This window comes from Delphinapterus leucas, chromosome 1 (genome assembly GCF_059928025.1).
Source record: "Delphinapterus leucas isolate spDelLeu-1000000601 "Yukka" chromosome 1, BTC_Dleu_Yukka2, whole genome shotgun sequence".
In the NCBI taxonomy this organism is placed as follows: Eukaryota; Metazoa; Chordata; class Mammalia; order Artiodactyla; family Monodontidae; genus Delphinapterus; species Delphinapterus leucas.
Window position 1 is genome coordinate 146,062,229 of NC_143129.1, and position 27,681 is coordinate 146,089,909.

The 27,681-nt window shown below is 42.2% G+C and overlaps 1 protein-coding gene across 6 annotated transcripts in view; it reads right to left on the reverse strand.

The window, feature by feature from the left end:
* The window catches only part of CPT2 (carnitine palmitoyltransferase 2), a 40,308-nt gene extending 12,944 nt beyond the window's left edge, over window positions 1-27,364 (reverse strand). For 2 of the 6 annotated variants that reach the window (XR_016395312.1, XR_016395311.1), the window contains exons 1-4: window positions 27,098-27,364; window positions 16,456-16,536; window positions 14,596-14,702; window positions 3,023-4,327 (exon numbers count right to left, since the gene is read on the reverse strand). Coding sequence is in view for 4 of the 6 variants with exons in the window: in XM_022575723.3 (XP_022431431.2) it covers window positions 1,664-1,995; window positions 2,969-4,327; window positions 14,596-14,702; window positions 16,456-16,536; window positions 27,098-27,249 (2,031 nt within the window). In the remaining 2 variants the exon portion in view is untranslated. Of the gene's footprint in view, window positions 1-1,358; window positions 1,996-2,968; window positions 4,328-14,456; window positions 14,509-14,595; window positions 14,703-16,455; window positions 16,537-17,941; window positions 20,143-27,097 lie in introns of those variants that run through there. The other 4 variants (XM_030759999.2, XM_022575724.2, XM_022575723.3 and 1 more) reach the window with 4 other exon arrangements.
* Window positions 27,365-27,681: the final 317 nt, after the last annotated feature.

Sequence of the window (27,681 nt, forward strand, 5' to 3'; positions counted from 1 at the left end):
GCCATCCTAGCTACCTCGTAGAACACTTCATAGCATGAATCCAAGATCAGGAGGGGTGGAGGAAGTTGTAAACAGGAATGCTGAACACTGGGACAGGCCAGCAGTTCCCCTTTAAGGGACTGCTCGCACCCAAGATGTACTGCCCAAGGGTACATCCACCTGAACATAAGCATGAAACATACTTTTCCACCAAGCTTCAATTGATGCTTCGGTCTTAAGAGCTCCTGCTATGGGGAACTTGCTATCCAAGAGGGGTCAGCACTTCAATAAGGAATGGAACAGCGGCAGCAAGACATCACAGAACAAGAGAGCACAGGCTCAGCTTCAGCTGTATGCCAGGTGCTTTACCTACATCGTTACAGCTAATTCTCACGACATCCCCATGCTATAGGAATTATCCCCATTTTACAATGGAACTCACAGACCAGAAAGGCAAAAGAACTTGCCTATAGTCATAAAGTGAGGACATGGTAGAACCAAGATACCAGAGTTCAGGTATTCCTGATCACGGTTCCTGAATGAGAGCAGCATATGTTTATGTGCATTGGCAGCCACAAATGCCTCTCTCTTATCAAACCATGGAGTATGGAGGACCTGGGACCTGCTGGGTATTCACTAAATGGTTAATGAGCAAAGGATGGACAGGGTCGGCTAAGAAAACGTGCAGGAGTGTTTACATGAACTGTAAGGAGGATTACATGAGATAATGCATTGGAAGAGCTTTGTGACTGGCTCATACCAGAATTCAACCCAGCTGTCCAGTAACTTGCTGGGCAAGCCACTAGAAACGCAGGTAAAATTAAACACAAACAAAAACCCTTCCTTTTCAAAAACAAAAGAGAACACGCTTCCTTTTCACATTACAGCAGTATTCTAACAATAAATTGTTAGAGCGGTGATGTTCTAACAATAAATTCTGCGCTCACTCAATGGAGAGGTTTCAAGTGCAAAATGTATAGAGCAGTAATTCTACCTTATTCCATAATTAGCACACAAGATTCAACTGGTAAAAATAAATACACACCAGTTATTAATCTTCATTTGGCTGGAAGAACAGTGATATAGAACTCCCTAAATCCATGGATATAACCCTTTATTGCAGCAGGACTGTCAGAATCGAGCAGTAGTGGTTTACTCCTTAGAAAAATGAAGAGGGTTTTTAAACAAAGGATATCCCAGGAGAGAAAAGCAAGTTTACAGGAAAGATAAAAGAGCATTTCCTACCGTCACCCGAAGAGCCAGGAGCCAATATGAACTTACTATCACCTGAACTTACTACTGGAAAGTTCTTTGTGGGGATTAGGCAACGAGGTTAAACAATTAAAAACAAAAAAACCCAAAACCTAAGAGGAACCACCTCTAAGCATGAATTGCATTTTATTTCTGCTTCAACAATAAATACACCTGAGTTACTTTCTAAGTCTTACCTCCTGATCAAATGTCCTTAAAATTGAAATCTCACATTATCTTTAGTTGTGATGTAGCTCCACTTGGAAGTTACATGTTTAGCTGTAAAACCACGGTTTTAAAGCTCACACCTTATAGCACTGGTGCTCAGGCGCCTCACAATTAGTTTCATTAGTCACAGAGCAGTGTCTACTGGTTACAGAGGCCCCAATTTTCATGTTGATGAAGGAATAGAGGCTTTTCATCCACCCAGAAGTTAAGATTTGATGGCTTTGCCTTCTAAGGCATCAAACATGCCTTCTAAGGCCTTCTCCACACACTGGAGAAACTCGTGGGCATTGCGGCCTTGGTAGGCAGAGACGTTGCAGCCTATCCAGTTGTCATGAACAGCATACGCAATGCCAAAACCATCAGGGACCACGGGGGCAAAGCCGCCAATGTTCACTGCTGGGCTGCTCAACGTGCTCGTGGACAGGATGTTGTGGTTTATCTGCCTATATGCAGGGTCCAGGTATAGCTCGGGCAGGTCAATCCCTTTGGCTGCTCCCAGGTACCGCAGAGCAAACAAGTGTCGATCAAAGCCCTGGCCTGTCAGAGACAAAATGGAAAACCAGAGTCTAAGAATCTCAGAACTGAAAGGGACCTCACTTGGTAAAACCTCCGACCCATGGTAGGAGCACCTTCACAGCATCCTTGAGAGTGGAAGAAGGGTTTGTTTATCTCTGCATGCACACCTCCGGCTTGCTAACCTCTGGCTCAGTTCATTCTAGAATATTCCTTTTTAAAAAGCTGTGAACAGCTGAGCTAAAAATCAGCCTAAAATGAACATGATTTTTAAAATTTTGAAATTGAATCAGTTTAGTCAAACAGTCAAGAAAAGTACATGGAGAACACACTATGGACTCAAAAACTAAGGTAAAAGCCAAAGTCCAAATCAAGCGTAAAAGACAAGACTGAGTCAGTGGAACAAAATGGAAGGGGTATTTGACCAGGGTTCTAATCTCCGCTTTCCTGACAATTTGCTGCGTGGCCCTGAGCCAGTGGTCTCAGTTTCATACTTATAAAATTGGAGAAGGATGAGGCTAGAATGTCTTGGAGGTCCCTTTCAGTTCCAGGACTTTGGCTACATGAAGGAACTGGACTGTGTGATCCTCCAGGTCCTTTCTAGGTCTCGAATTTTACTATGAAGAGGCAAAGAAAGATGACACTTAGGTTGGGAAGAGCTTCTGAGATGGCCTATTTACAGGCAACCAATACACTTCAACTGAAGTGAAGTAAGAGGGGCCGTGGGCTTAGAAATCCTACGTTGTCAAAAGTGAGTCTGATGACCAATAAATAATAGGAAGAGGTATGTAACATGGCTGAAAGTGACCTTAAATGAGGACGAAGTTGGATGCATTTCCCCATCCTTGCTTAAGAGGAGAGAATATTCTGAACCCTAATGGCTAGTCTGGCTGTTTGGACTACTAAGGTAGAAAAAGATAATAATCAGTTGGCAGGTGGATTAAACCTAGTGAAGAGGTGGAAATCAGATGCGGGGTAGGAGAGAGCTGAGGCTTACCCCAGTGCCGAGGGCAACAAGACCTAAGGGCGTGCTCCCCAAACCCTGTCTCACCCATCGCGGCTTCTTTGGTCAGCTGGTTGTGGTGCGTGGAGCACTTGGCTATCATGTGCTGAAGCTCTCCAGCGCTGTGCTTGGAGGGCTCCCTGACAAAGGCCTCAGAGCACCTCTTTGTGAAGATGGAGGCCGGGCGGATGGTCTCGGTGCGGCCGTGCTTGAATGCTGCAGTGCTACAGGACTCATAGGTGGCCACTGTCTGCCCGTACTGTTGCAGGAGGGCCATCTGGAAGGCCAGCTGAGCCACTGAGTCAGGGCTCAGCTTCTGCTTCTTCAGGAATTCTTTGCCTCCTCTCTGAAACTGGATGTAGTCAATGGTGAGGGTTTTCATGGTGGCATCAAATTTTTCCTTAGCAGCGCTAATGCCAGTCTTTAAAGCATCGTTCAGCTTGAAGTTGAGTTTTTGTACGGCGACAGAAGAGTCAGTGTTAGCTGGCTGGCTCCGTGGAGTGATGGCAGGGGCCTGAGTGCTGTCTTTAAACACTTCATTAAAAAACCTGAGCACTGCAACACCATCGCCCCAAGCATGCTCAAAGTGGATAGCAGCAGTGCCATCCTTGGCTATAATGAGGTTAAAGGATTTATCAAACCAGCGGTTTGTGCCGTCCCCGTGCAGCATGTTGTGGGACAAGTGGACAAGGTCCTTAATGGGGAAGTCATCTAGGCAGAGACAGAATACAGCAGAGTCCACTTTCCTCAGGGTCTCCTCGTTGCCACCACTCACCAGCTTCTGTCTGAGCTCTGCCCAGATGTCCCGGTTCTCACTGGTCAGATATGACAGTGGAAACTCGGGGGCCAGGCTACTGTCTGAGAGAATGTACTTCAGATGAGCCTGGATTTCTGAGGCGCTCACAATGTTCCCATCTTGATCCAGGACATCAAAGACATAGAAGTGTCCTTTTCTTAGGACCAGGAGGTGTCTGGCCTTGTCATCAGTGAAGAGTTCATCTCGACTGGGTTTGGGTAAACGAGTGGAATTGAAAAGCCGAAAATACTGGGACATATCCAGGGGATATGCATTGACCAAGTAGGCACCATACCAGGACAGAGAGGAAGGCACAAAGCGTATGAGTCTCTTGAAGGTATCAGTGTCACTTTTGGCAGGGTTCAAGTGGAACACTTCTGGTTCCAAAAGGTCAGCCCGAAGTGTCTTCAGAAACCGGACGGCAGAGACAGTCATGTTGGTTGCCCGGGTGAGCTGGTCGTTGTACTCGGACTTTGGGTCAGGGTTGAATGACATAAATGGATTAAAGTTCAGGACAATTGGGTCTCGAGCAGTTAAGTACATATCAAACCAGGGACCTAAAAAATAAAAATTAAAAAAGATCGATAAAGAGTTAATGCAGTTCCTAAAGATAAAATTTGAGAAAGAAAAAAAAAATCAAGCATATTCAGAAGAAGTGACATTAACCTCCAGAGGATGGAATTTTCTGATTATTTTTTTCCTCTGCAATAATTCATAAATGGTAAATGGGATCATATAATATGTGGTCTTTTGCATCTGACTCCTATCACTTACAATAATGTTTTGATGGTTCATCCATGCTATAGCATGTATCAGTCTTCATTTCTTTTTATTGCTAAATAATGTTCCAATAATGTACCACATTTTGTTTATCCACTCATTTGTAGATGGACATTTGGGTTGTCTCCACTTACTGGTTATTTTGAATAATGCTGGTATGTACAAATTTTCATGTGTACATATGTTCTCAGTTCTCTTGGGGGATATAGCTAGGAGTGGAATTGCTAGGTCATACGGTAAGTCTATGTTTAACCCCCCTTTTTTTTGACTGAAATTGTTAGATTTTTTATTAATTTTTTCTTTTTTTATTGAAGTACACTTGATTTACAATGTTGTGTTAGTTTCAGGTGTACAGCAAAGTGATTCAGTTATACATATACATATACCTAGCCTTTTTCAGATTCTTTTCTATTATAGATTATTACAAGATACTGAATATAGTTCCCTGTGCTATACAGTAAGTCCTTGTTGTTTATCTATTTTAGATATATTAGTGTGTCTCTGTTAATTCCAAACTCCTAATTTATCCCTCCCCCACGCCAGCCTTTCCCCCTTTGGCAACCATAAGTTTGTTTTCTATGTCTGTGAGTCTGTTTCAAACATGTTTTGGAAATAAGTTCATCTGTATCATATTTTAGATTCCACACATAAGTGATATATGATGGCTGTCTTTGTCTCACTTACTTCAGTTTATATGATAATCTCTAGGCCCATCCATGTTGCTGCAAATGGCATTATTTCATTTTTAATGGCTGAGTAATATTCCATCGTATATATATACCACATCTTCTTTATCCATTCATCTGTCTATGGACATTTAGGTTGCTTCCACGTCTTGGCTACTGTAAATAGTGCAGCTATGAACATTGGGGAGCATGTCTCTTTTCGAATTAGACTTTTCTCCGGATATATGCCCAGGAGTGGGATTGCTGGATCATATGGTAACTCTATTTTTAGTTTTTTAAGGAACCTCCATACTGTTCTCCATATTGCACCTATTTACATTCCCACCAACAGTCCCTTTTCTCCACACTATCTCCAGCACTTATTTGTAGACTTTTTGATGATGACTATTTTGACTGGTGTGAGGTTAATACCTCATTGTAGTTTTGATTTGTATTTTTCTAATAATTAGCAATGTTGAGCATCTTTTCATGTGTCTGTTGGCCACCTGTATATCTTCTTTGGAGAAATGTCTATTTAGGTCTTCTGCCCCCTTTTTTTTTTTAAGATATACAATTTATTTATTTATTTATAAATTTATTTTTGGCTGCGTTGGGTCTTCGCTGCTGCGCGCGGGCTTCCTCTAGTTGCATTGAGCAGGGCTACTCTTCATTGCGGTGCGCGGGCTTCTCATTGAGGTGGCTTCTCTTGTTGCAGAGCATGGGCTCTAAGCGTGTGGGCTTCAGTAGTTGTGGCACACGGGCCCAGCTGCTCCACAGCATGTAGGATCTTCCCAGACCAGGGATCGAACCCGTGTCCCCTGCATTGGCAGGCAGATTCTTAACCACTGTGCCACCAGGGAAGTCCCATTCTGACCATTTTTTTATTGGGTTGTTTGTTTTTTGATACTGAACTGTATGAGCTCCTTGTAAATTTTGGAGACTAATCCCTTGTTGGTCACATCATTTGCAAAAATTTTCTCCCATTCCGCAGGTTATCTTCTCATTCTGTTTATGGTTTCCTTTGCTGTGCAAAAGCTTTTAAGTTTAATTAGGTCCCAATCATTTATTTTTGCTTTTATTTCCATTACTCTAGGAGACAGATCTAAAAAAATATTGCTGTGGTTTATGTCAAAGAATGTTCTTCCTATGCTTTCTTCTAGGAATTTTATAGTATCTGGTCTTACATTTAGGTCTTTAATCCATTTTGAGCTTATTTTTGTATATGGTGTTAGAATGTTCTAATTTCATTCTTTTACATGCAGCTGTCCAGTTTTCCCAGCACCACTTATTGAAGAGGCTGTCTTTTCTCCATTGTATATTCTTGCCTACTCTGTTGTAGATTAATTGACTGTAGGTGTGTAGATTTATTTCTGGGCTCTCTATTCTGTTCCACTGATCCATATGTCTGTTTTTGTGCCAATACCATGCTGTTTACATTACTGTACCTTTGTAGTATTGCCTGAAGTCTGGGAAGATTATGCCTCTAGCTGTGCTCTTTTTCCTCAGGATTACTTTGGCAATTCTGGGTCTTTTGTGGTTCCATGTAAATTTTAGGATTATTTGTTCTAGTTCTGTGAAAAATGTCATGGGTAATCTGATACAGATCATGTTAAATCTGTAGATTGCTTTGGGTAGTATGGCCATTTTAACTATATTAATTCTCCTAATCCAAGAGCATGGTATTTCTTTTCATTTCCTTTATCAATGTTTTTACGGTTCTCAGCATATAAGTCTTTCATCTCTTCGGTCAGGTTTATTCCTAGGTATTCCACTTTTTTTGGACACAATTTTAAAAGGGATTGTTTTTTTACTTTGTCTTCCTGATATTTCATTGTTAGTGTAAAGAAATGCAACTGATTTCTCTATGTTAATCTTGTATCCTTCTACCTTACTGAATTCGTTTATCAGTTCTAATAGTTCCTGTGTTTGGGAGTCTTTAGGGTTTTCTATATAGAGTATCCTGTCATCTACATATAATGACAATTTTACCTCTTCCCTTCCAATTTAGATACTTTTTATGTCTTTTTCTTATCTGATTGCTGTGGCTAGGACTTCCAATACTATGTTGAATAAAAGTGGTAAGAGTGGGCATCCTTGTCTTATTCCAGAATTTAGTGGGAAGGCTTTTAGCGTTTCACTGTTGAGTATTATATTGGCTGTGGGTTTGTCATAAATAGCTTTTATTATATTGTGATATGTTCCCTCTAAACCCACTTTGGTAAGAGTTTTTATCATGAATGAATGTTGAATTTTATCAAATTTTTCTTCTGCATCTACTGAGATGATCATATGGTCTTTGTCTTTTATTTTGTTGATGTGGTGTATCACATGATTGACTTGCATATCTGAACCACCCTTGTGACCCTGGGATGCATCCAACTTGATCATGGTGTATGATCTTTTTTATGCGTTGTTGGCTTTGGTTTGCTAATATTTTGTTGAGGATTTTTATATCCATATTCATCAAAGATATTGGCCTGTAATTTTCTTTTTTGATAATGTCTTTGTCTGGTTTTAGTATCAGGATGATGGTGGCTTCATAGGATGACTTTAGGAGTGTTCCCTCCTCTTCAACATTCCATGTGCACTTGAAAAGAATGTATTCTGGGTTTTTTGGATGTAATGTCCTGAAGATATCAATTAAATCTGTTCTATTGTGTCATTTAGAGTCTCTGTTGCATTACTGATCTTCTGTCTGGAAGATCTGTCCGCTGACGTCAGTGGGGTGTTAAAGTCTCCTACTATTATTGTATTCCCATCAATTCTCCCTTTATGTCTGTTAGTATTTGTTTTATGTATTTAGGTGCTCCTATATTGACAGCATATAGGATAACGAATGTAATATCCTCTTCTTTTATTGATCCTTTTATCATTATACAGTGCCCTTCTTTATCTTTCTTTATGACCTTGTTTTAAAGTCTATTTTGTCTGATTTAAGTATTGCTATCCCTGCTTTCTTGTCACTTCCACTTGCATGAAATATTTTTTCCATCCACTTTCAATCCATGTGTGTTCTTTGCCCTAAAGTGGGTCTACTGTAGGCAGCATATTGTAGGTTCTTGTCTTATTATTCAGTCTGCCACTCTATGTCTTTTGATCAGAGCCTTTTGTCCATTGACATTTAAAGTAATTATTGATAAGTATGTATTTATTGTCATTTTAAACCTTGTTTTTCAGTTGATTTTGTATATCTTCTTTGTTTCTTTTTGTTTTTCCTTTTGTGGTTTGATGGTTTTCTTTTGTATTATGCTTGAGTACCTTTTTTCTTTTTGTTTTTTTTGTGAATCTTTTAAATATGATTTTGATTTGTGGTTACTCTGATTTTCAAGTATGTTAACCCATCACTAAATCTACTTGCTTTAGACTGGTAGTCATATAAGCTCAAACACATTCTAAAAGATCTACATTTTCTTACTCCCCTCCCCCACATTTTGTGATTTGATGTCTCATTTTACATCTTCATGTTTATTCTTTTGCTGAACACTGTAGTTATAATCGCTTTCATACAATTAAAAAAAATTTTAAACCTATGTACTGACTTATTTCAGTGAGCTTTAATCCTTTTATATACTTACCTCTTCTACTGTTGTTTTCTCTTTCCTATAGATTCTTGCTTCTTTTCCATTTAGAGAAGACCTTTCAATATTTAGTTTAAGATAGGTTTAGTATTCCTGTATTCCTTTAGTTTTTGCTTGTCTGAGAAATTCTTTCTCTCTCCTTCTATTCTAAATGATAATCTTGCTGAGTAGAGTATCCTAGGTTGCAGGTTTTTCCCTTTCAGGACTTTGACTATATCTTGCCACTCCCTTCCGGCCTGCAAAATTTCTGTAGAGAAATCAGCTGATAGCCTTATGGGGGTTCCCTTGTAACTGCCTATTTGTTTTTCTCTTGCTACTTTTAGAATTCTCTCCTTAACTTTTGGCATTTTAATTATGATACGTCTTAGAGTAGGTCTGTTTGGGTTCATATTGTTTGGGACCCTCTGTGCTTCCTGTGCCTGGAAATCTGTTTCCTTCTTTAGGTCTGGGAAGTTTTCAGCCATAATTTTTTCAAGTACATTTTCGATCCCCTTTTCTCTTTCTTCTGCTTCTAGGATTCCTATTATGTGCAGATTGGCATGCTTTACGTTATCCCATAGATCTCGTATGTTGCTTTCACTTTTTTTTATTTGTCTTTGTCTGCTGTTCTGATTTGAGTGATTTCCACTATTCTATCTTCCAGATCACTTATTCATTCTTCTGCATTATTTAGTTTGCTATTTATTGCCTTTGGCTTTGTTTTCATCTTGGCAATTGAATGGTGTAATTTTGATTGGCTCCTCTTTGTAGTTTCTAGTTCCTTGTTACAATGATCTGAATTTCTAACAATAGCTTTTCTTAATTCCTTCAGCATTTTTATTACTTCCTTTTTGAACTTGTGGTCTGGTAGACTGGAGAGGTCATCTGTTTCATTGTTCTTTCAGGGGCTTTCTCTTATTCTTTTAATTGGGAGTAATTCCTCTGCTTTTTCATTTTTCTTATATTTCTCTGACTGTGAATTTAGGAGAAAGAGTTATCTACTGTGGTCTTGAAGGGCTGTTTTTATGTGGGAGTGTCCCTGTGTAGCCTGCTTGAATCCAAAATTTCTCGTGTGAGGGCTGTTTTTGGTATGCATGCTTGCCATCTCTTTCCTTAGGGTGGCCCTTGTACCCTTGATAGGGGGTGTGTTTGGTGTTGTGGTGACCAGAGCCCACACTGGATGTTGGGTGGGGCCTCCTCTTTGCTTTGTGGATGTCATAGCCCTGCAAAGGGGAAGGGTCTGCTCCCCCATTGTTGTAGTAGAAGTCCCCAGATCTGGTTCTAAGCTGTGGTGTGAAGTAGGCGGGACTGGAGCACTCCCTCTGGGAAAGGAGCTGCTGCATGTTTCTCCCCAGGAACTGTCTGCCAGGACGTGCGATTCTGTGATGCTGCCTGCCACCTGGTGTGAGCACCCACAAAGACCACTATTGCCTGGCACTGCCCTTGGGGGACACCTTTGCTTGGGGGCTCTGGTAACCTGAGGTCCCTTAAGCGTGCAGGTGCACTCACAAAGTGGTTGCTCCATAAACCCACTGGAGTCGTGTTCCCTGAGCCCGTCTACAATTGACACAGATGGCCTTCAGGCATGCATGGTTCTGGTCCCAAATCCACCATAGTGAGAACTCACTGGGGCCACCTCCCTGCACCCACAATGGGACTGCTGGTAATCAGCTCAGACAGCCCCCAGGCAGGCACGTGCAGTCCTGAACCCAAAATCTGCCAGAGCGGCAACCTGCCAAAGCTGCAACCCGGCACCTGCAGTGGAATCGCCAGCGATAAGCTCAGACTTCAGGCCCACCTTCATGTGTGCCACCCACAAAGTTCACAGCATCTCTGGTGATTGGAGTCACACCCTGCTGTGAGCATGCTGACAGTGAGGCTGCTATGGCAGGCCCACCCCCCTCCCCTTGTGTGTTGACAATGGGGCTCCTATGGCAGACCCATGCTCCATCCTGTGTGCACCCCCAGTTGCAGCCTGGGTCACACTCCAGGCCCTTTGGGATGTCTCCCCACAGCCAAACCGTGTCCTCTCCCTGGGTCTGTCCTCTGAAACCTGAGTTTCACCACCCAGTCACTGCACACACCAGCAGGCATGCATCTTGGGCTCAGAAATGTGGCAACATGGCCAGAACCATCTATGTTGGTGTATCTCTACCCTGCAGGGTGGCAAGCCAGCTCCCACACTCTCCTCTCCAGCCTCTGAAGCTCCCTATCTGTCCTGGTGGACCCCCCAGCCAGTGAAGGATGTTCTCAGGGTGAGGGAAGCTGTCCTCTTTCACCGCTCCCTCCCAGGAGCACAGGTCCTGTCCCACATCCTCTTCTCCCTTTTCCCTTCGTCCTACCCAGTTACATGAGGATCTTTCTTGCAGCTTTGGTTGTATGAGATCTTCTGCAAGCTTTCAGTAGATGTTCCGTGAGAACTGGAACATGTAGATATGTTTCTGATGTATTTGTGGGAGGAGGTGAGCTCCACGTCCTTCTACTCTGCCATCTTGGACTGAACTCTATGTTTAACCTTTTGAGGAACTGCCAGGGTGCCTTACAAAGTGGCTGAACCAGGGCTTCCCTGGTGGCACAGTGGTTAAGAATCCGCCTGCCAATGCAGGGGACACGGGTTCAAGCCCTGGGCCGGGAAGATCCCACATGCCGTGGAGCAACTAAGCCTGTGCGTCACAACTACTGAGCCTGTGCTCTAGAGCCCGCAAGCCACAACTACTGAAGCCCGCGTGCCTAGAGCCCGTGCTCCACAACAAGAGAAGCCACCGCAATGAGAAGCACGTGCACCACAACGAAGAGTAGCCCCCGCTCGCTGCAACTAGAAAAGGCCCGCACGCAGCAACAAAAACCCAACGCAGCCAAAAATAAATAAATTAAATAAATAAATTAAAAAAAAAAACAAAGTGGCTGAACCATTACCACCAGCAGTATACAAGGGTTCCAATTTCTCCACATCCTCAGCAGCATTTGTTATTGTTACTATAAGTCTTATTTGATTGGAGCCATTCTGGTGGGTAACCATCATTGTGGTTTTGATTTACATTTCCCTAATGTTTATTAATTGCTTTTTCTTCCTCATTCCGTTTCCTTTTTTGACACTTACAGAAATAAAAAACAATAATACCTCACTGGCATTCATGCTGAAATAGAATAGCTGTTAATTCCCACCCCATCAGCTTAGGTTTCTCGTGCTTCATCTCCTTTCAGGGACAACATTCACACCTGACTGTCTCCCTAATATGGCAGAAAGTCTTCACCATCATTCTGTGTACTGTGTACATTACTGCACTCCCTCTTTTAGGAAATGCTTGAAAAGCAATTAGAAATAACTATCAGTGCGAGAGAACCACTCCAACTAGCCCTCTGTATTCCTGTGGATGTTTTGCTTGTAAAAATTCCAGAGGCAGTATCTTATCAGAAAATGTGTTTTCAAGGGAAGTTCCTGGTGGGATTAGGAACTTCCTAATCAAATATAGCCTATCTTTGATTCAAAGAAATAGTTTTTACATATAAAGTATTGGGAAAGGATTAACGGACATGAATTTATCTATTATTCATTTGTTGGTCCCTTCATTCCTTGCGAATCAGTGCTGTGCCAGGCCCTGGCCCAGGGGATATAGAGAGGAATAGGGCATGGACTTTAATTCAGAAGAACTCTGATGAAGGAGACAAATAGAATTAAAACATAATGCAATGCATTAAAACGGGGGCAAGACGTATTTGACAAAAGAAGACATGAATTTATACCTCTGATCCGTTCAGTAAAAGAATTTTAAAGAGACAGAAACCAATAAGGCAAAGAGAATGAGAGACGAGAAAAGAGCAAATATTAGAAAGCTCTCCAGCCAATTCAAGGAAGCCAACCCTAACCTGGCAGCAGAGAAAGCCAAGAAACAGTATGATTTACACAGCAGAACCCCCAGAGGGCTCAGGAAGTAGCAGCCTAGATATATCTGGTTGAAGGGCTGTTCAATTAAACCCCCACCCCACACCCCAGATTCCCTCCCCACTCCAATAGGAGACTTAAGTTTTATTCACTGGAGAAAGTAAAATTGGGGGACATAAGTTACATATGAGAGCTCAAGCCTTCTTCCCTTATCCCACTCCGACGACAGCAGCAAACAGGAAAATACCTTTTGGCAGTTTACCGGAAAAGCCTTCCCTGGGAGTCTAACCCAAAGACACCACCATTAGGGGCACCCCGAGGAAATGGCTTAGCTGATCACATTACAGTGAAGCTGTGACTGACAAGCACGCCCTCAGCTACAGAGCTTCCCACAACTTTTAAATATCTCATTCAGATCTAAGACAACAGAGAAGGATTATGAAACATCTGAAGAAAGAAAAGAGGGTAAAACAAACCAGCAAAAAGCAAATTCGAGACAGACTAGGAAGGAAGATGAGAATTAAAAAAAAAAAAAATCCCAGGTAAATTATTAAGCACATAGAAAGCAAAACAAAAGAAAGTAGAATTATTAACTTCAGAGAAAACAAAGTTCATATGGGAAAGGAAAAACAATTCCAATGTGCTACACAATTCAGCTGACAATAGTGTTTACATGATTATAATAGTGTAAACACTAGGTATTGAGCAAACGAAAATTACAAATAACTATACTGTGACAATGAGGGGATGGAAATGTGGTGAGGATATAAGAGACTGCTAAATCCTAATCTTTTACAGTGAGACATCAATAGATAATGCCTAAAACTACAAAAGATGCATTAATATGAGTCAGTAATTTAGAGAATGGGGGAAAATGAGAAGTGAGAAATTAGGGCAAGGTCAGGAAATTTCTGTTTCTCCTAACAAACCTGAGAAAACTATTTGATTCTTTAAACTATACGCATGTATAACCTTATTAAAAATATGAACTGAGTTAAAAGAAGTGCTGTGGGAACAGAGGTGGAAGCAACCAACTCTGAATGGGAAGAAGGGCTGAAAGGTTTCATAGAAAAATCATCCTACCCGATCTTTTCTTTTTTCTTTTTCTTAATTGAGATGTAATTGACATATAACATTATATTAGTTTCAAGTGTACAACATAATGATTTGATATTTGTATACACTGCAAAATGCTCAGCACAATAAGTCTAGCTGACATCCATCACCATACATACTTAGAAAATTTATTTTCTTATGAGAAGCTTTAAAATCTACACTCACAGCAACTTTCAAATATACAATACAGTATTATTAACTATAGTCACCAGGTTATATATTACATCCCCAGGACTTACTTATTTTATAACTGCAAGTTTGTAACTTTTGATCCCCATCTCCCATTTTGCCTAGCCCCTGTCCTGAACCTCTCATAACCACCCTAACTGGGTCTTAAAGGAAGAATTTGCCAGGTAAAAAATGGTGGGGCGAACAACATGGATAAAGGCACAGAAGAATGAAAGACTAACGGGTTGAGGGAAGGAGTTGTTCAGTTTTGCTGAAGCATGGGTGTGTCAGGGAGGATGGTAAGAGATGAGGCTGGATCGGGCAGTTGGGCCAGACCGTGAAGGACGTAGAATGATACACACAGGACATACGACTAAATCCTGCATCCTTTACAGACAGAACCAATGATTAGGTTCTGTCTTGATCCCACCTACAGAGCAGGCAAGCTACTGCTCTTGAGCATGGACTCCAGGCATCACCTCAGTGGAGGATGAACTCACTCAACCTTAATGTTTACCTCAGGAAGAGAGGATGAGATAACACTTCAGTGCTGGTCTCACCAAAAATATCTGTGAGATTAAAACAGGAGAGAAGATGACTTGCTTTCTATTACAGAGGGCTCTGGAAATATCAAGCCCACAGCCCTGCCTACCCACCTGAAATGTAGCTCGTATGTTTATTCTGCTTGTCCTGAGCGACCAGCTGCTTGTGCAGTTCTTTTCCAATCCCATTTTCAAAACTCTTACACAATTGTTCCGTTTTCCTGAAATGTTCAAAAAAAGATAGAGTCAAACCATGGCAGGGAATAGATGATTTTTATTTATTTATTATTATTATTTTTTAACATCTTTATTGGAGTATAATTACTTTACAATGGTGTGTTAGTTTCTGCTTTTATAACAAAGTGAATCAGCTATACATATACATATATCCCCATATCTCCTCCCTCTTGCGTCTCCCTCCCACCCTCCCTATCCTACCCCTCTAGGTGGTCACAGAGCACTGAGCTGATCTCCCTGTGCTATGCGGCTGGGGAATAGACGATTTTTAGATTCATGGCCAAGAACTCATCACAGAACTTTGGGTCCCCAATAGCATATCCCTAGAACCAGGGACTGAGATCAGAAAGTACCTCTGGTCAGAAGAACAGGAATCAATCTAAACAGATAAATCTAGGATATCTTAAAATGATTGATTAGGAAGATGAATCCACATCTCATAAAATAATGTGTAATCTAGGAGGCATGGAGAAAATGATATAAGCTTTGGAGCCAAGAAGAGCTAAGTTTGAATTCTAGCTCTGTTACTTTCAAACTGTATAACCGTGGACAAGTTACTTGATCTCTCTCAGTCTCAGTTTCTCTATATGTAAAATAGAGATAATATACCACCTTACATGATTTTTAAAATATTTATAAGAGCTAAGGATTTAGGATAGTTTGAAACATAATACGTAGTAACAGGTAGCTATTACATCATTACCATGTCAATAGAAGCTTCAAGTGACTAATGTGGAATATTTAAAAGCAGAGGACTACATTATGAATGGTTCATCTTTTTTTCCCAGCACTGTCCACTGAAGGACTCCGTGATTCTAATGAGAAGGCCAGTTATTTGCACGACAAATTCCCATTGTGGAAAAAGAGTACTATACCAGGATACAAGAGCTTGATGGAATCCGCTTTTTAACAATATCCAATATTATTTTCCAATTCCATACTGAATTAGTTTCCTAGGACTGCCATAACAAAGTACCACAGACTGGATGGCTTAAGACAACAGAAGCTTATTCTCTCACAGTTCTGGAGGCTAGAAGTACAGAATCAAGGTGCTGACAAGACCATATTCTCTCCGAAGACTCCAGTGGAGAATCTGTTCCAGGACTTCCTCTTAGCTTCTGGTGTCACCAGGTATCCTTGGCTTGTTGATCCACTGTCATCTGCCTCTGTCCTCACATGGCTGTCTCTGTGTCTCTCCTCTTCTTATAAGTATACCAGTCATATTGGATTAAGGACTCAGCTCTCTCCAGTATGACCTCATCTTAATTAATTACATCTGCAACTACCCTATTTCCAAATAAGGTCACATAATGAGGTTCTCAAAAGGGAATGAATTTGGAGGGCACACTATCCAACCCAGTACATATGCTCACCAAGCAAACTTCTGGTCTGCCACATGCTCTCCTTAATGAACCTCCCTACCAAGAGCACATGCCCCCTGTAAATGACTGGTACCAGCTAGCCAACCAGGTAACACCCACCAAGATAGCACAAATTTGGCATTCTGGCTTATAAACCATTGCCTGTTGAGTCTAGTTAAAGAGACTCTCACCTCAGGGCCTGGTCAGCCCTTCATGAGTGAAAATCTATTTCCTGAACTTGCAAACGTAAAGACCAGGTCCTAGGTGCCTGGTGACCCAATCAAATCACAGACACTCCCTGAAACTTGGTTCACCGGCACTTGCCAGCCTCCCCTGAGCCACCCATCCATGGCCATTCAGGGTTCTCAGCTTTTACCTGAACTGGCCATCATCCAAGAGAGGCTTCTGCGCACTGAGGTATCTCCTAATGGTGTCTTCAAGTTTGGGAATAGGCAGCCTGGGAAGAAAGTAAGGTCAAGTGTAAGGGTGACAATCTGTGGAAGAGGTTAACTAGCTTCCCAAACCAAACTAACCAATAATTACTGGATAATTAACTTCTTTCCAAAAAAAACAAACAACAAAAGGAAGCCACTTACAAATGAGAATAGATGAATTTAAGTATAATTGGTAGCTCTTTTTTTTTAAGTAAAATAATAACTTTTTAATGTATTAATGATGAATTTCATAAGCTGAATTAGTAAACGTACTAACAGATTCAAAATGGGGAAGCAGAGTCTGCCCCAAAATTCCTGTTTCCTGTCACAGTTATAATACCTGTGTTAACCCTGTACTGGCACTGATTTTATTTCTACCCTTAGTTTGAACGACTGTCTTTTTCTCTCCCAAGATGAAAAAAAACTTCTATTTTTAAATTTTCTAGTGTATTTTATGACAGAGAATCATACAAAAGGGAAACACAGGTCTGTCCAATGGGCCAGCCAACCATGGGATCGACCATCAAGCCATGCCCAGCTCACCAGGAGTCCTGTGAGGAAGAACCAAATCTTCCTCCGTGCTTACTTACTCATCATTCTCTACCGGTGGATTCCCAATGACAGCTATGGCGATGAAGTTACAGGTCCACAGTGAAATGAAAACACCAGGGGTATGTCGTGAGGCATACTTTTTTTTTTCATATTAATAATTTTATTGAAAGATATATCCCCTAGTACCAAAACTTAATCCAAGTTTGTTAGGTTACCTCTGCCAACTCAAAATTAACACTGATACATTCAAAATATCTAAATATAGCAGCCATTTAGGAAAACTGAAAAGTTATCCATAAAACACAGTTTAAGACCTTACTAATAAGATACACTGTAGTTCTTCAGTTTATTTTTCAATGCATGTTTATCCAAAATACTATGTCAAAAAATAAATCTGAATTTACAGCCATCATGGACTTAGGCTGCACTGAGTAACCATTCACAACACTGTAACACTGTAGGTCCTCTTACATGGACTTATGCAGAAAATCCCTAACACTAGCTCAGCTATCTCATAAGTACAAAGTTACCTACTTGCCTTTCTCAAGACTTTGTTTTGATACAGTAGGGACATTAAGGAAAATTTACCTTCTTTTTAAACAATTCTAAATTAGAGGCAATGGCAGTTTTATAAAAGCAGTCCTTATTCAAAAGATTCTGGAGTGTTAACTCTAGCTTGAACTTACTTTAGTGGGGTAAAGTAAGTTTTCAGAGTGATGATTTATTTTGGAGTTATTAGCACAACAAACTGAATTTTCTCAATGGAACTAAATTAAGGCAGTATAGATTCTACAAAAAAATTATTATCATGGATACAAAGTCCCCTGTTTTCTATAAAAATTATCAAAGATCACTTAATGAATATGCTAAACTTACCAAGTCTATATTTTTGCCTTCCATAAAATACCCTCATTGTAAATGTCAAATAACAACATAGTCCATATCACTGGATTATCTGATACTTGCAGAAGATGGCCATAGTTGTGAAGTTACTGGTTCACAAGGAAATAAAACAAACATGGACAGTACAGTTAGCTTTTCACAAGCTAAGTTTGCTTACATGAAAAGTCTGTTCTTAATTCTGAGATTGTCCCAACCCCCCCTTTTTGGGTGAGAGTCATTAAAGGTCTTTTTTTTTTAAGAAATAATGTTGATAACACTGTTTTCCCCTATAATTTTACTGATCTGTGAAATCTAAAAGTATAAGAACTACTGACGGTGAAAAGACAAGGACATTTAGAATCGGACCTAGGCTTAAGTCCCAGCTCTGTCACTTAATCTCTCTGATATGGTTATAGGTGGCAAATTACTTCATGTCCCTCAGACTCCATTTCCTGCCTCACAGGAAGTTGGAGAGAAGAACTGCCTCACAGAGAGATCTGAAATCCTGTCAAGTTCCAGCCCCACCCAGCACAAGTCTATCACCAGCACAGCTGGTATATGGAGAGGTTAGGTTCACAGCCTGTGGACTCTCACAGATAACTCAGAGTTTGCATCCAGGATTCTGTCACTTACTATCTAGGTGATCTTGGGCAAACTTCTTACCTCTCCAAACCTTCTTCCTCCATGTGTTAAATATTAGCTCACTGGGCCATTATGAGGATTAAATGAAATAAATATATAAAGAACTTAACAAGGTACCTGACATATAGTAGGCACTAAACATACAGCACATATGGAATGTGTATTTGTAGAACCCAGATACCTATTGATATCTATAGACAGCTCCTTCCATCTCCTTTTCATTTCCCTCCTAGCTTCCTGCTTCCCTCCTCTTTTGACACCTCCCACCTTAGGCACAAACCCTGTCCCCAGCCATTCCCTTCGACCCACTCAGCAACATCCAGTTTAATACCATAGCTATTATTCTTCACAAGCCACCTCCACTCTATCTTGCAGAACCCCCATTCCGTTCTGAATAAACTACCCTATATTCTATAACTTCTTCTCTAGAACTTCTTCTACCTCCTCACCTTTCTCAAAATCTGACTATTCTGTAAATACCACTTGCCTTCAGATTTCTCCTCAAAGAAAGCCACTCCCCAACTTCTAGGAAGGACCAACACCCTCCTAACCTCCACAACCCGCCATCAACATCAAACACGTTTCTTTCCCCTCAAATCTAATTGTACCACCTTCTCCCCATCCTCATCTGTTATCCACTCCAAGGAATGCTGGGTTAGTAAACCAGCTCTCTGGTGGGCAGGGGGTGAAGCCCTGATTTGTAGCATTTACCAATTTCTGTAAATCTCCCACCATGGCCAAGTTCAAGCTACCAACATGATGTCACCGAATGTGGAGCTGGGAAGGAATGCACAGAGTTGGCTCGCATGATTATGGTGATGTATAGAGAGGGGAGCTCACCACTCATTAGGATTCTTCCTCTGAATCTCCTTTTCTCACCTCCACTGGCACATGGGCTGGCATAGAATAGGTACTCAATGTGTGTTAAATGAATTAGTTGATTACCTTCCTTTACCCCCCTATGCACCCCAGGACCCTATATTCTTCTCTATCATTTTTAGTGGCATTTATGTATTTATGTCTCTCTTCCCCATCAGACTGCAGACCATGAGATCCTTGAAGGATGCAGAAGATGGAGTTAGAGATTCTCTTCTCCCATCCTGTTGGTTTTGACATCTTCTTCTGACTCTCTTTTCCTCCATTATGTCCTCTTGCCCTAAAAGTGCCAGTTTTCTCAAGACTGGCTCCTCTGCCCTCTTCTGACTGGATACTCCATCGGTGATCCCCCCTGCTCTGACAGAATCAACTCTGACACTTACACAGGCTCTTCCAAGCAGGCAACAAGGAAGAAAACTGAAGGTATGCAAGGGAGCATAATCCTGTCAACTGTGGATTCGTTCTTTGTTTAGCAACAGTGTGCTATGCTGGAAAAGCCTAAGCTTTGAAGCCAAACAAACCCGAGTTCCAGTTTTAAACAAGTCACTTTTCAGAAAGTAGACTGGTGGTTACCAAGGGTGTTGGGGGGATGGGGAACGACTGCAATGACGGGGAGAGGCGATGAATTAGATGGTGGTGATAGCTGCACAACGCTGTGGTCCTAGAACCCTCCCCCATGGAACTGTACACTTTAAAAGTAGGAATGTTACCAGTGCACAGGCACTAGACCCAGGACCCCCAGGGCCCTGCCGCCAGAGACCACAGGACCCAGATGCACCCACCAGTGAGCAGGCACCAGCCCTCAAATCCCTGACCTGCCCACCAGTAAGCCTGCTCTAGCCTCAGGACCAGCCTACCCACTAGCTGGTGGACACCAGCCCCAGGGCAACAACAGCCCCTCAGCTGGAGGACCCAGCTCAGACTCCAGCAGGCCAGCAGCACCTGCCCTGGGACTGGTTGGGCCCTGGCCTCACCCACCAGCAGGCCAATACAAACTTCGGGATACCCTTGACCCTGCAGCCAGCTGTGTCAGGAGCCAGCCCCATCCACCAGCAGTCCAGCACCAGATCTGGAACCTCTGGGCCCCCTGGGCCCTGCAGCCAGACCCCAGGAATTGACTCTGCCCACCAGTGAGCCAGCACTAGCCCTGGGACCCCTGGAGCTCTGCAGCCAACCACCTTGTGACCCGGCCCAGCCAACTGGCAGCCAGCAGCCTCTGCATACGGCAGGGCCTGGCAACCAACCAGACCAGGGGACAACAAAGCCTATCAGACTGCCCATGGTAGTCAGCCTACCACAGGAGAAGGACCTACGCAGTCCACATTAGGGGCACCCCTAGAGCATGTAGCTCTGGTGACAAAAGAGTGCAATACTGGGACGCATAGGACATCTCTTACAAAAGGCCACTTCTCCAAGATTGGGAAACATGACCAACCTACCAGATACACAGAGATAAAAACAGCAAGTTAGGCAAAATGAAGTGACAAAGGAACATGTTCCAAATGAAGGAACAAACTAAAACCCCAGAAGAAGAATTAAGTGAAGTGGAGACAGGCAGTCTACCTGATAAAGAGTTCAGGGTAATGACTGTAAAGACGATCACAGAACTCAGGAGAAGAATGGATGCACAGAGCAAGAAGTTAGACGTTTTTAACAAAGACTTAGAAAATATAAAGAACAATCAAACAGAGGTGAAGAATACACTAACTGAAATGAAAAATACACTAGAAGGAATCAACGGGAGACTAAATGATAACAGAGGAACAGATCACATGAGCTAGAAGACAGGGTAGTGGAAATCACTCATGCTGAACAAAAAAAAAGAAAACAGAGTGAAAAGAAATGAGGATGGTTTAAGGGACCTCTGGGACAATATCAACTGTACTAATATTCACATTATAGGGATCCCAGAAGGAGAAGAGAGAGAGAAAGGGGCAGAGAACATATTTGAAAACACAATAGCTGAAAACGTCCCTAACATGTGAAAGAAAACAGACATCCAAGTCCGGGAAGCACAAAGGGTCCCATACAGGATGAACCCAAAGAGGAACACATCAAGGCACATTGTAATTAAATGGTAAAAATTAAGCATAAAGAGAAAATATTAAAAGCAGCAAGGGAAAAGCAACAAGTTACTTACAAGGGAACTCCCATGAGGTTATCAGCTGACTTTTCAGCAGACTCTGCAGGCCAGAAAGGAGTGGCATGATATATTTAAAGTGATAAAAAAGAAAAACCTACAACCGAGAATACTCTACCCAGCAAGGCTCTCATTCAGATTTGATGGAGAGATCAAAAGTTTTTCAAACAAGCAAAACCTAAAAGAGTTCAGCACCACCAAACCAGCTTTGCAAGAAATGTTAAAGGGACTTCTCTAAGCAAAAAAGAAAAGGTCATAACTAGAAACATGAAGATTAGAAAAGGAAAAAGCTCACCAGTAAAGGCAAATATACAAAAAAGTTAGATCATCAACCACATACAAAGCTAGTAGGAAGGTTAAAAGAAAAAACTGGTAAAATCATCTATAGCCACAATAAGCAGTTAAGGGATACAAAACAATTAGATCTAAAATATGATGTCAAAAACCGTCATCATGATATGGAAGGACAGTACAAATGCAGGGTTGTTAAAATGCATTTGAAATTAAGAAACCAGCAACTAAAAACAATCATGTGTATACACAGATGGCTATATTTAAATCTCACGGTAACCACAAACCAAAAATCTATAATTGATAACACGCAGAAAAAAGAGAAAGGAGCCCAAAGGTAAGACTAAAGATTGTCACCAAATCACAAGAGAAGAGAACAAAGGACTAATAAAGGAACAAAAGAGAACTACAAAAACAGTCTCAAAACAATGAACAAAATGGCAATAAGAATATACATATCGGGACTTCCCTAGTGGCTCAGTGGTTAAGAATCCGCCTGCCAATGCAGGGGACACGGGTTTGAGCCCTGGTCCAGGAAGATCCCACATGCCATGGAGCAACTAAGCCCGTGCGCCACAACTACTGAGGCTGCAGAAAAAATTTTGACAAAATTCAACATCTATTTATGACAATACTCTCCACAAAGTAAGTACAGAGGGAACACACATCAGCATAATAAAGGTCACATATGATAACTCCAGAGCTAACACATACTCAATGATGAAAAGCTGATAGCATTTCCTCTAAGATTAGGGACCAGACAAGGAATTCCACTCTTGCCCCTTTAATCAACATGCTATTGGAAGCCATAGCCACAACAATCAGACAAGAAAAAGAAATAAAAGGAATCCAAATTGAAAAGGAAGAAGCAAAACTGTCAGAGTTTGCAGATGACATGATACTATGTCATAGAAAATCCTAAAGACACTATTAAAAAACTACTAGAGCTCATCAATGAATTCAGTAAAGTTGCAGGACACAAAATTGATATACAGAAATCTGTTGCATTCTACATGCTAACAATGAACTATCAGGAGGAGAAACTAAGGAAACAAGCCCATTCACAAACGCATCAAAATGAATACCTAGGAATAAATCTAACTAAAGAGGTAAAAGACCTATAAGACACTGAAGAAAGAAATCGAAGATGACACAAACAGATGGAAAGATATACCTTGTTAATGGACTGGAAGAATTAATATCATTAAAATGACCATACTACCCAAAGCAATCTACAGATTCAATGCAATCCCTATCAAAATACCAATGTCATTTTTCACAGAACTAGAACAAATAATTTTAAAATTTGTATGGAAACACAAAAGACCCCCAAATAGCCAAAACAATCTTGAGAAAGAAGAAGAGAGCTGGAGATATCACATTCTCTGACTTCAGACCATACTACAAAGCTAGCATAATCAAAACACTATGGTACTGGCACAAAAACATAGATCAATGGAACATAAGAGAGAGCCCAGAAATAAAACCACACACTTATGGTCAATTAATCTATGACAAAGGAGGCAAGAATACACAATAGAGAAAAAACAGTCTCTTCCTTAAGTGGTGCTGAGAAAATGGAACAGCTATGTGTAAAAGAGTGAAATTAGAATATTTTATCAAACCATACACAAAAATAAACTCAAAATGGACTAAAGGGCTTCCCTGGTGGCGCAGTGGTTGAGAGTCTGCCTGCCGAAGCAGGGGACACGGGCTCGTGCCCCAGTCCAGGAAGATCCCACATGCCGCGGAGCGGCTGGTACCATGAGCCATGGCCATTGAGCCTGCGCATCTGGAGCCTGTGCTCTGCAATGGGAGAGGCCACACAGTGAGAGGCCCACATACCGCAAAATAAATAAATAAACAAATAAAAATTTTAAAAAATGGATTAAAGAGCTAAATGTAAGACTGGAAACCACAAAACTCCTAAAAGAAAACATTGTCAGAACACTCTTTGACATGAATCACAGTAATATTTTTTTTGATCTGTTTCCTAAAGGCAAAGGAAACAAAAGCAAAAACAAAACAAAACAAAACAAAAACAAATGGGAACTAATCAAATTTAAAAGATTTTGCACAGCAAAGGAAACCATCCAAAAAAAAAAAAAGACAACCTACTGAATAGGAGAAAGTATTTGCAAATGATATGACTAATAAGAGGCTAATGTCCAAAATATATAAACAGCTCATACAATTCAACATCAAATAAACAACCTGACTTAAAAAACGGGCAGAGGGACTTCCCTGGAAGTTCAGTAGTTAAGACTCTGTGCTTCGGGACTTCCCTGGTGGTGCAGTGGTTAAGAATCCACCTGCCAATTCAGGGGACACGGGTGCAAGCCCTGGTCCGGGAAGATCACACAAGCTGCAGAGCAACTAAGCCCATGCAACACAACTACTGAGCCTGAGCTCTAGAGCCCGCGAGCCACAACTACTGAGGCCACGTGCCACAACTACTGAAGCTCGTATGCCTAGAACCTGTGCTCCGCAACAAGAGGAGCCACTGCAATGAGAAGCCCACGCACCACAACGAAGAGTAGCCCCCACTCGCCACAACTAGAGAAAGCCTGCATGCAGCAACGAAGACCCAACACAGCCAAAAATAAATAAATTAATTAATTAAAAAAAAATCAAATCTGACTCCTATCTCATGACTGTAACCACCATGAGATGCTGCTTGCCACTTATCCATTATATCATAACTGTTTACCTGTTAAATCTCCCCCACTATACAGTAAGCTCCTCAACATGACTGACTGGTCTCCAAATCCCTATTAATAAATGGTTATCAAATTAATAATGTGAATGTGTAGGTCAGGTTGTTCCACCCTTTCTCTACTTCGGACTTGCATTTTTATATTCTGAAATTAACTGCTCAGTGTGTATAAATAGAACCCTAAAAAAAAACCTAACTGAACTGTACACCTAAAAATAGTTAAAATGGTAAATTTTATGTTTTGTATATTTGACTACACTGAAAAAGAGCAAAGAAAAAAACGTAACACCTAAAAACCAAGCAAATGATAGTGCAAAGGTTCCTAGAGGAAAGCAAGTCCAAAGCCACTTGATTAAAAGGCAGTGATATAATAGGAAAGGAAAGAGGTAAGGAGGAAGGGAGATGCATTTGGACCATTTAATACTAAGGGACTAGTCCTTCCCATGCCAACTAATAAGGACAGTTCCCTATTTTGGCATCTTATCTCACTCTAGCCTCACAACAGCCCTATGAATTGTGCTTTCTGTTCCTACCTTACAGGTAAGAACTAGGGCTCAAAGAGGTTGACTGAATTGCCTGAAGCTATACAGAAAGAGTATCAGATCCGGAATCTGAAACTTAAGTTCTACCAGACTTCAAAGCCAGGGCTTTTCACCAAGTGTGACATCAAAACGAGTGTGAAAGACAATTCATTTTACCTCTCCAGAATCTCAGATAAAAGGAATCTCATCTAACTTCCAACTTACAGGTGAGGTGGTGGAGGCCTGGGGAGGGAGTCATCATTTAAAGTTATACACGGGTGATGAGCGCTACTGTATGTAGCTCCAAGATATCTGTGCTGTGGATTAGAGGAAATGATCTTGATATTCTTTGATATTCTTAATATTCTTCCCAGCTTTCCAATTCTAAAATGAAGAAAACCCCCTCTGACCTTACACCTGGGTGGGGCCCGGGACTGCCTGAAAGTTAAAGGCCATCTGTTGCTGGGCTTGGCAAGTGAAGACAGGCTCTGTCATTCCTCACCTTTCCCCCACATACTGGCTCAGCTCATAGTCAAGAGGTCAAGGCTTATCTCACAGGCACAGAGACTTTTTCTTTCTCTTCCCCATCCTCCTGCCAAATTTAAACAGTGGGATTGGGTCTAGATAATCTCATTTTAACTTGTTTTAGATGTTTGCACACTGTAATTTGACAAGAATCCCTCAGCTGATACTCCTGAGGGGATGGGGGTGGGCAGTGATGACAATGGGTTAAGGGGTTCCCGGCTGTAGAGAAAAACAGCAACCTAGTAGTTGGGGTTGATGCCTGTGACAATCTTTGTTCTGTTCATGGGGTAGGGTCTCCAGCCCCTGGACTGGGAGGGAGATCCCTAATGGCAGCTTGGGGGAGAAAGGAAGTAAAAAGGCTCTTTGAAACAAATTTGGAACTTGGCACCAGGAACTAACTGGTGAGTAGGTAGAGAAGTTAAAGTTTGGTTTTAGGGGGTGAAGGAATTTAGGGACATTTCTAATATTGGAGGAGACCTGGCAGCTTAGAGTAAGGCTGGGAGTTCAAAGACTGGGCAAACTGGAAGCTGAATTAAAGAAAATACTGGATGAGGGAAGGAGAAGGAAGATGTATGGGAGCTGTGTTTCACAGGGGAAGTAGATTCTGGGAGAAGTGTTTTAGAAGGGGGTGGGGGCGTAGCTATGGTGAGGAGGCACAGAATTTGGGTGGGCTCTGTATCTAATGTGAATAAGAAGATTTGGGGAGGGGTACTGAGGGTGCCGCCTAGAATTCTGTGAGGGTGGGCTGAAGTTGCAGGGAGTAATGTGGGTTAGGGAGGAGGGTGGGAGGAGTGTTGAGGAAGGTTTGGTAGGGGTGAAAGGTTTCCAGGTGAAGATTGGACTTAGAATGCTGAGGACTTGGAGGGTAAGATGAATACTTGAATCTGCTTGGGGGAGGAGAGCGTGCTAAAAATACAAGAGGACTGGAGGCATGGGGAGTGGGGCTGAGGGTTATGAGTAACAGGCGTGAAAAAGGTGGCGTGCTGGGAGAAATTGAGGGAGAGTACCTATTATGTATCAGGAATTGACCGATCCATATTCTGTGCAGGAATGCGGGGAGACAACCTAGTTGGAGGGCTAAGGGTAGTGTTGGCGATATGCAGGTTGGACGTTTTTCAGGGAGAAATGTGAGGGACAATTAGATATTTGATTGGAAGTCGGTTTTTTGTAGGAGGTCGAAAAGAGTTCAGGAGAGAAAATCTGAGAGAACAATGGCTGGGGGGAGCGAGGGATTCTGGAAGAGAATTCGGGCATTCTGATGTTCCAGTACCATGAGATCCTGAAAGTCACAGGATTTTCAGATTGGAGGATGCGGCAGCGTCCCAAGTAAAACTTTAGAGGCGGAAGAGGGTTCAGCAGAATAGGCGTGAGTGATTGGTGAGAGGCTGGGGCCGAACCCCAGCTCGCGTGGACGGCGGGGACCGGGAGGCCGGGCTCACCTGGGCAGACTGTCCTGGTAGTGCATAGTGGGCACGATGCTCAGCTGCAGGTACTGGCCCGGGTCGAAGCCTGTGCTTAGGAGCCGACTGAGGGCTCCCGGGCCAAAGGCAAGGCCCCGGGGCCAGGCGCGCAGCAGCAGGCCGGCCACCATCGTCCCGGAAGGCGGCAGCAGCGAGAACGCGGAGAATGCGGAGCTCTGGTTACAAAGACTAGGCCGCCACCCTCAGTGCCCCAGGACGCTGCGTCAGGGACTCGCGTCCAGTTTGTGCCGGTACGCGGAACAACTTCCGGCCTTCTGGCCCCGCCCACGGAGGGCCCCGCCCGCAGATGGGCCCGCCCGCAAATAGGCCCGCCCACAGGCCCACCGAGGCTCAGAGGGTCCAGCCCACTGCGGGACTGAGACGGTCGTAGCCTCCCGGCTCTGTTGGTCTCTCTTCTGCTCTCTAGGCGGCAGGAAACCGAGCTCCGAAGCCACACCCTTCTCCTGTTTTGGAACAAGATAGAAACTGAACTGGAGAAAAAGAGAAGCCGAAAAAACTTTTGGAATCTGATAAATTTGGTCCAGACTCTGTCCCTGGGAGAT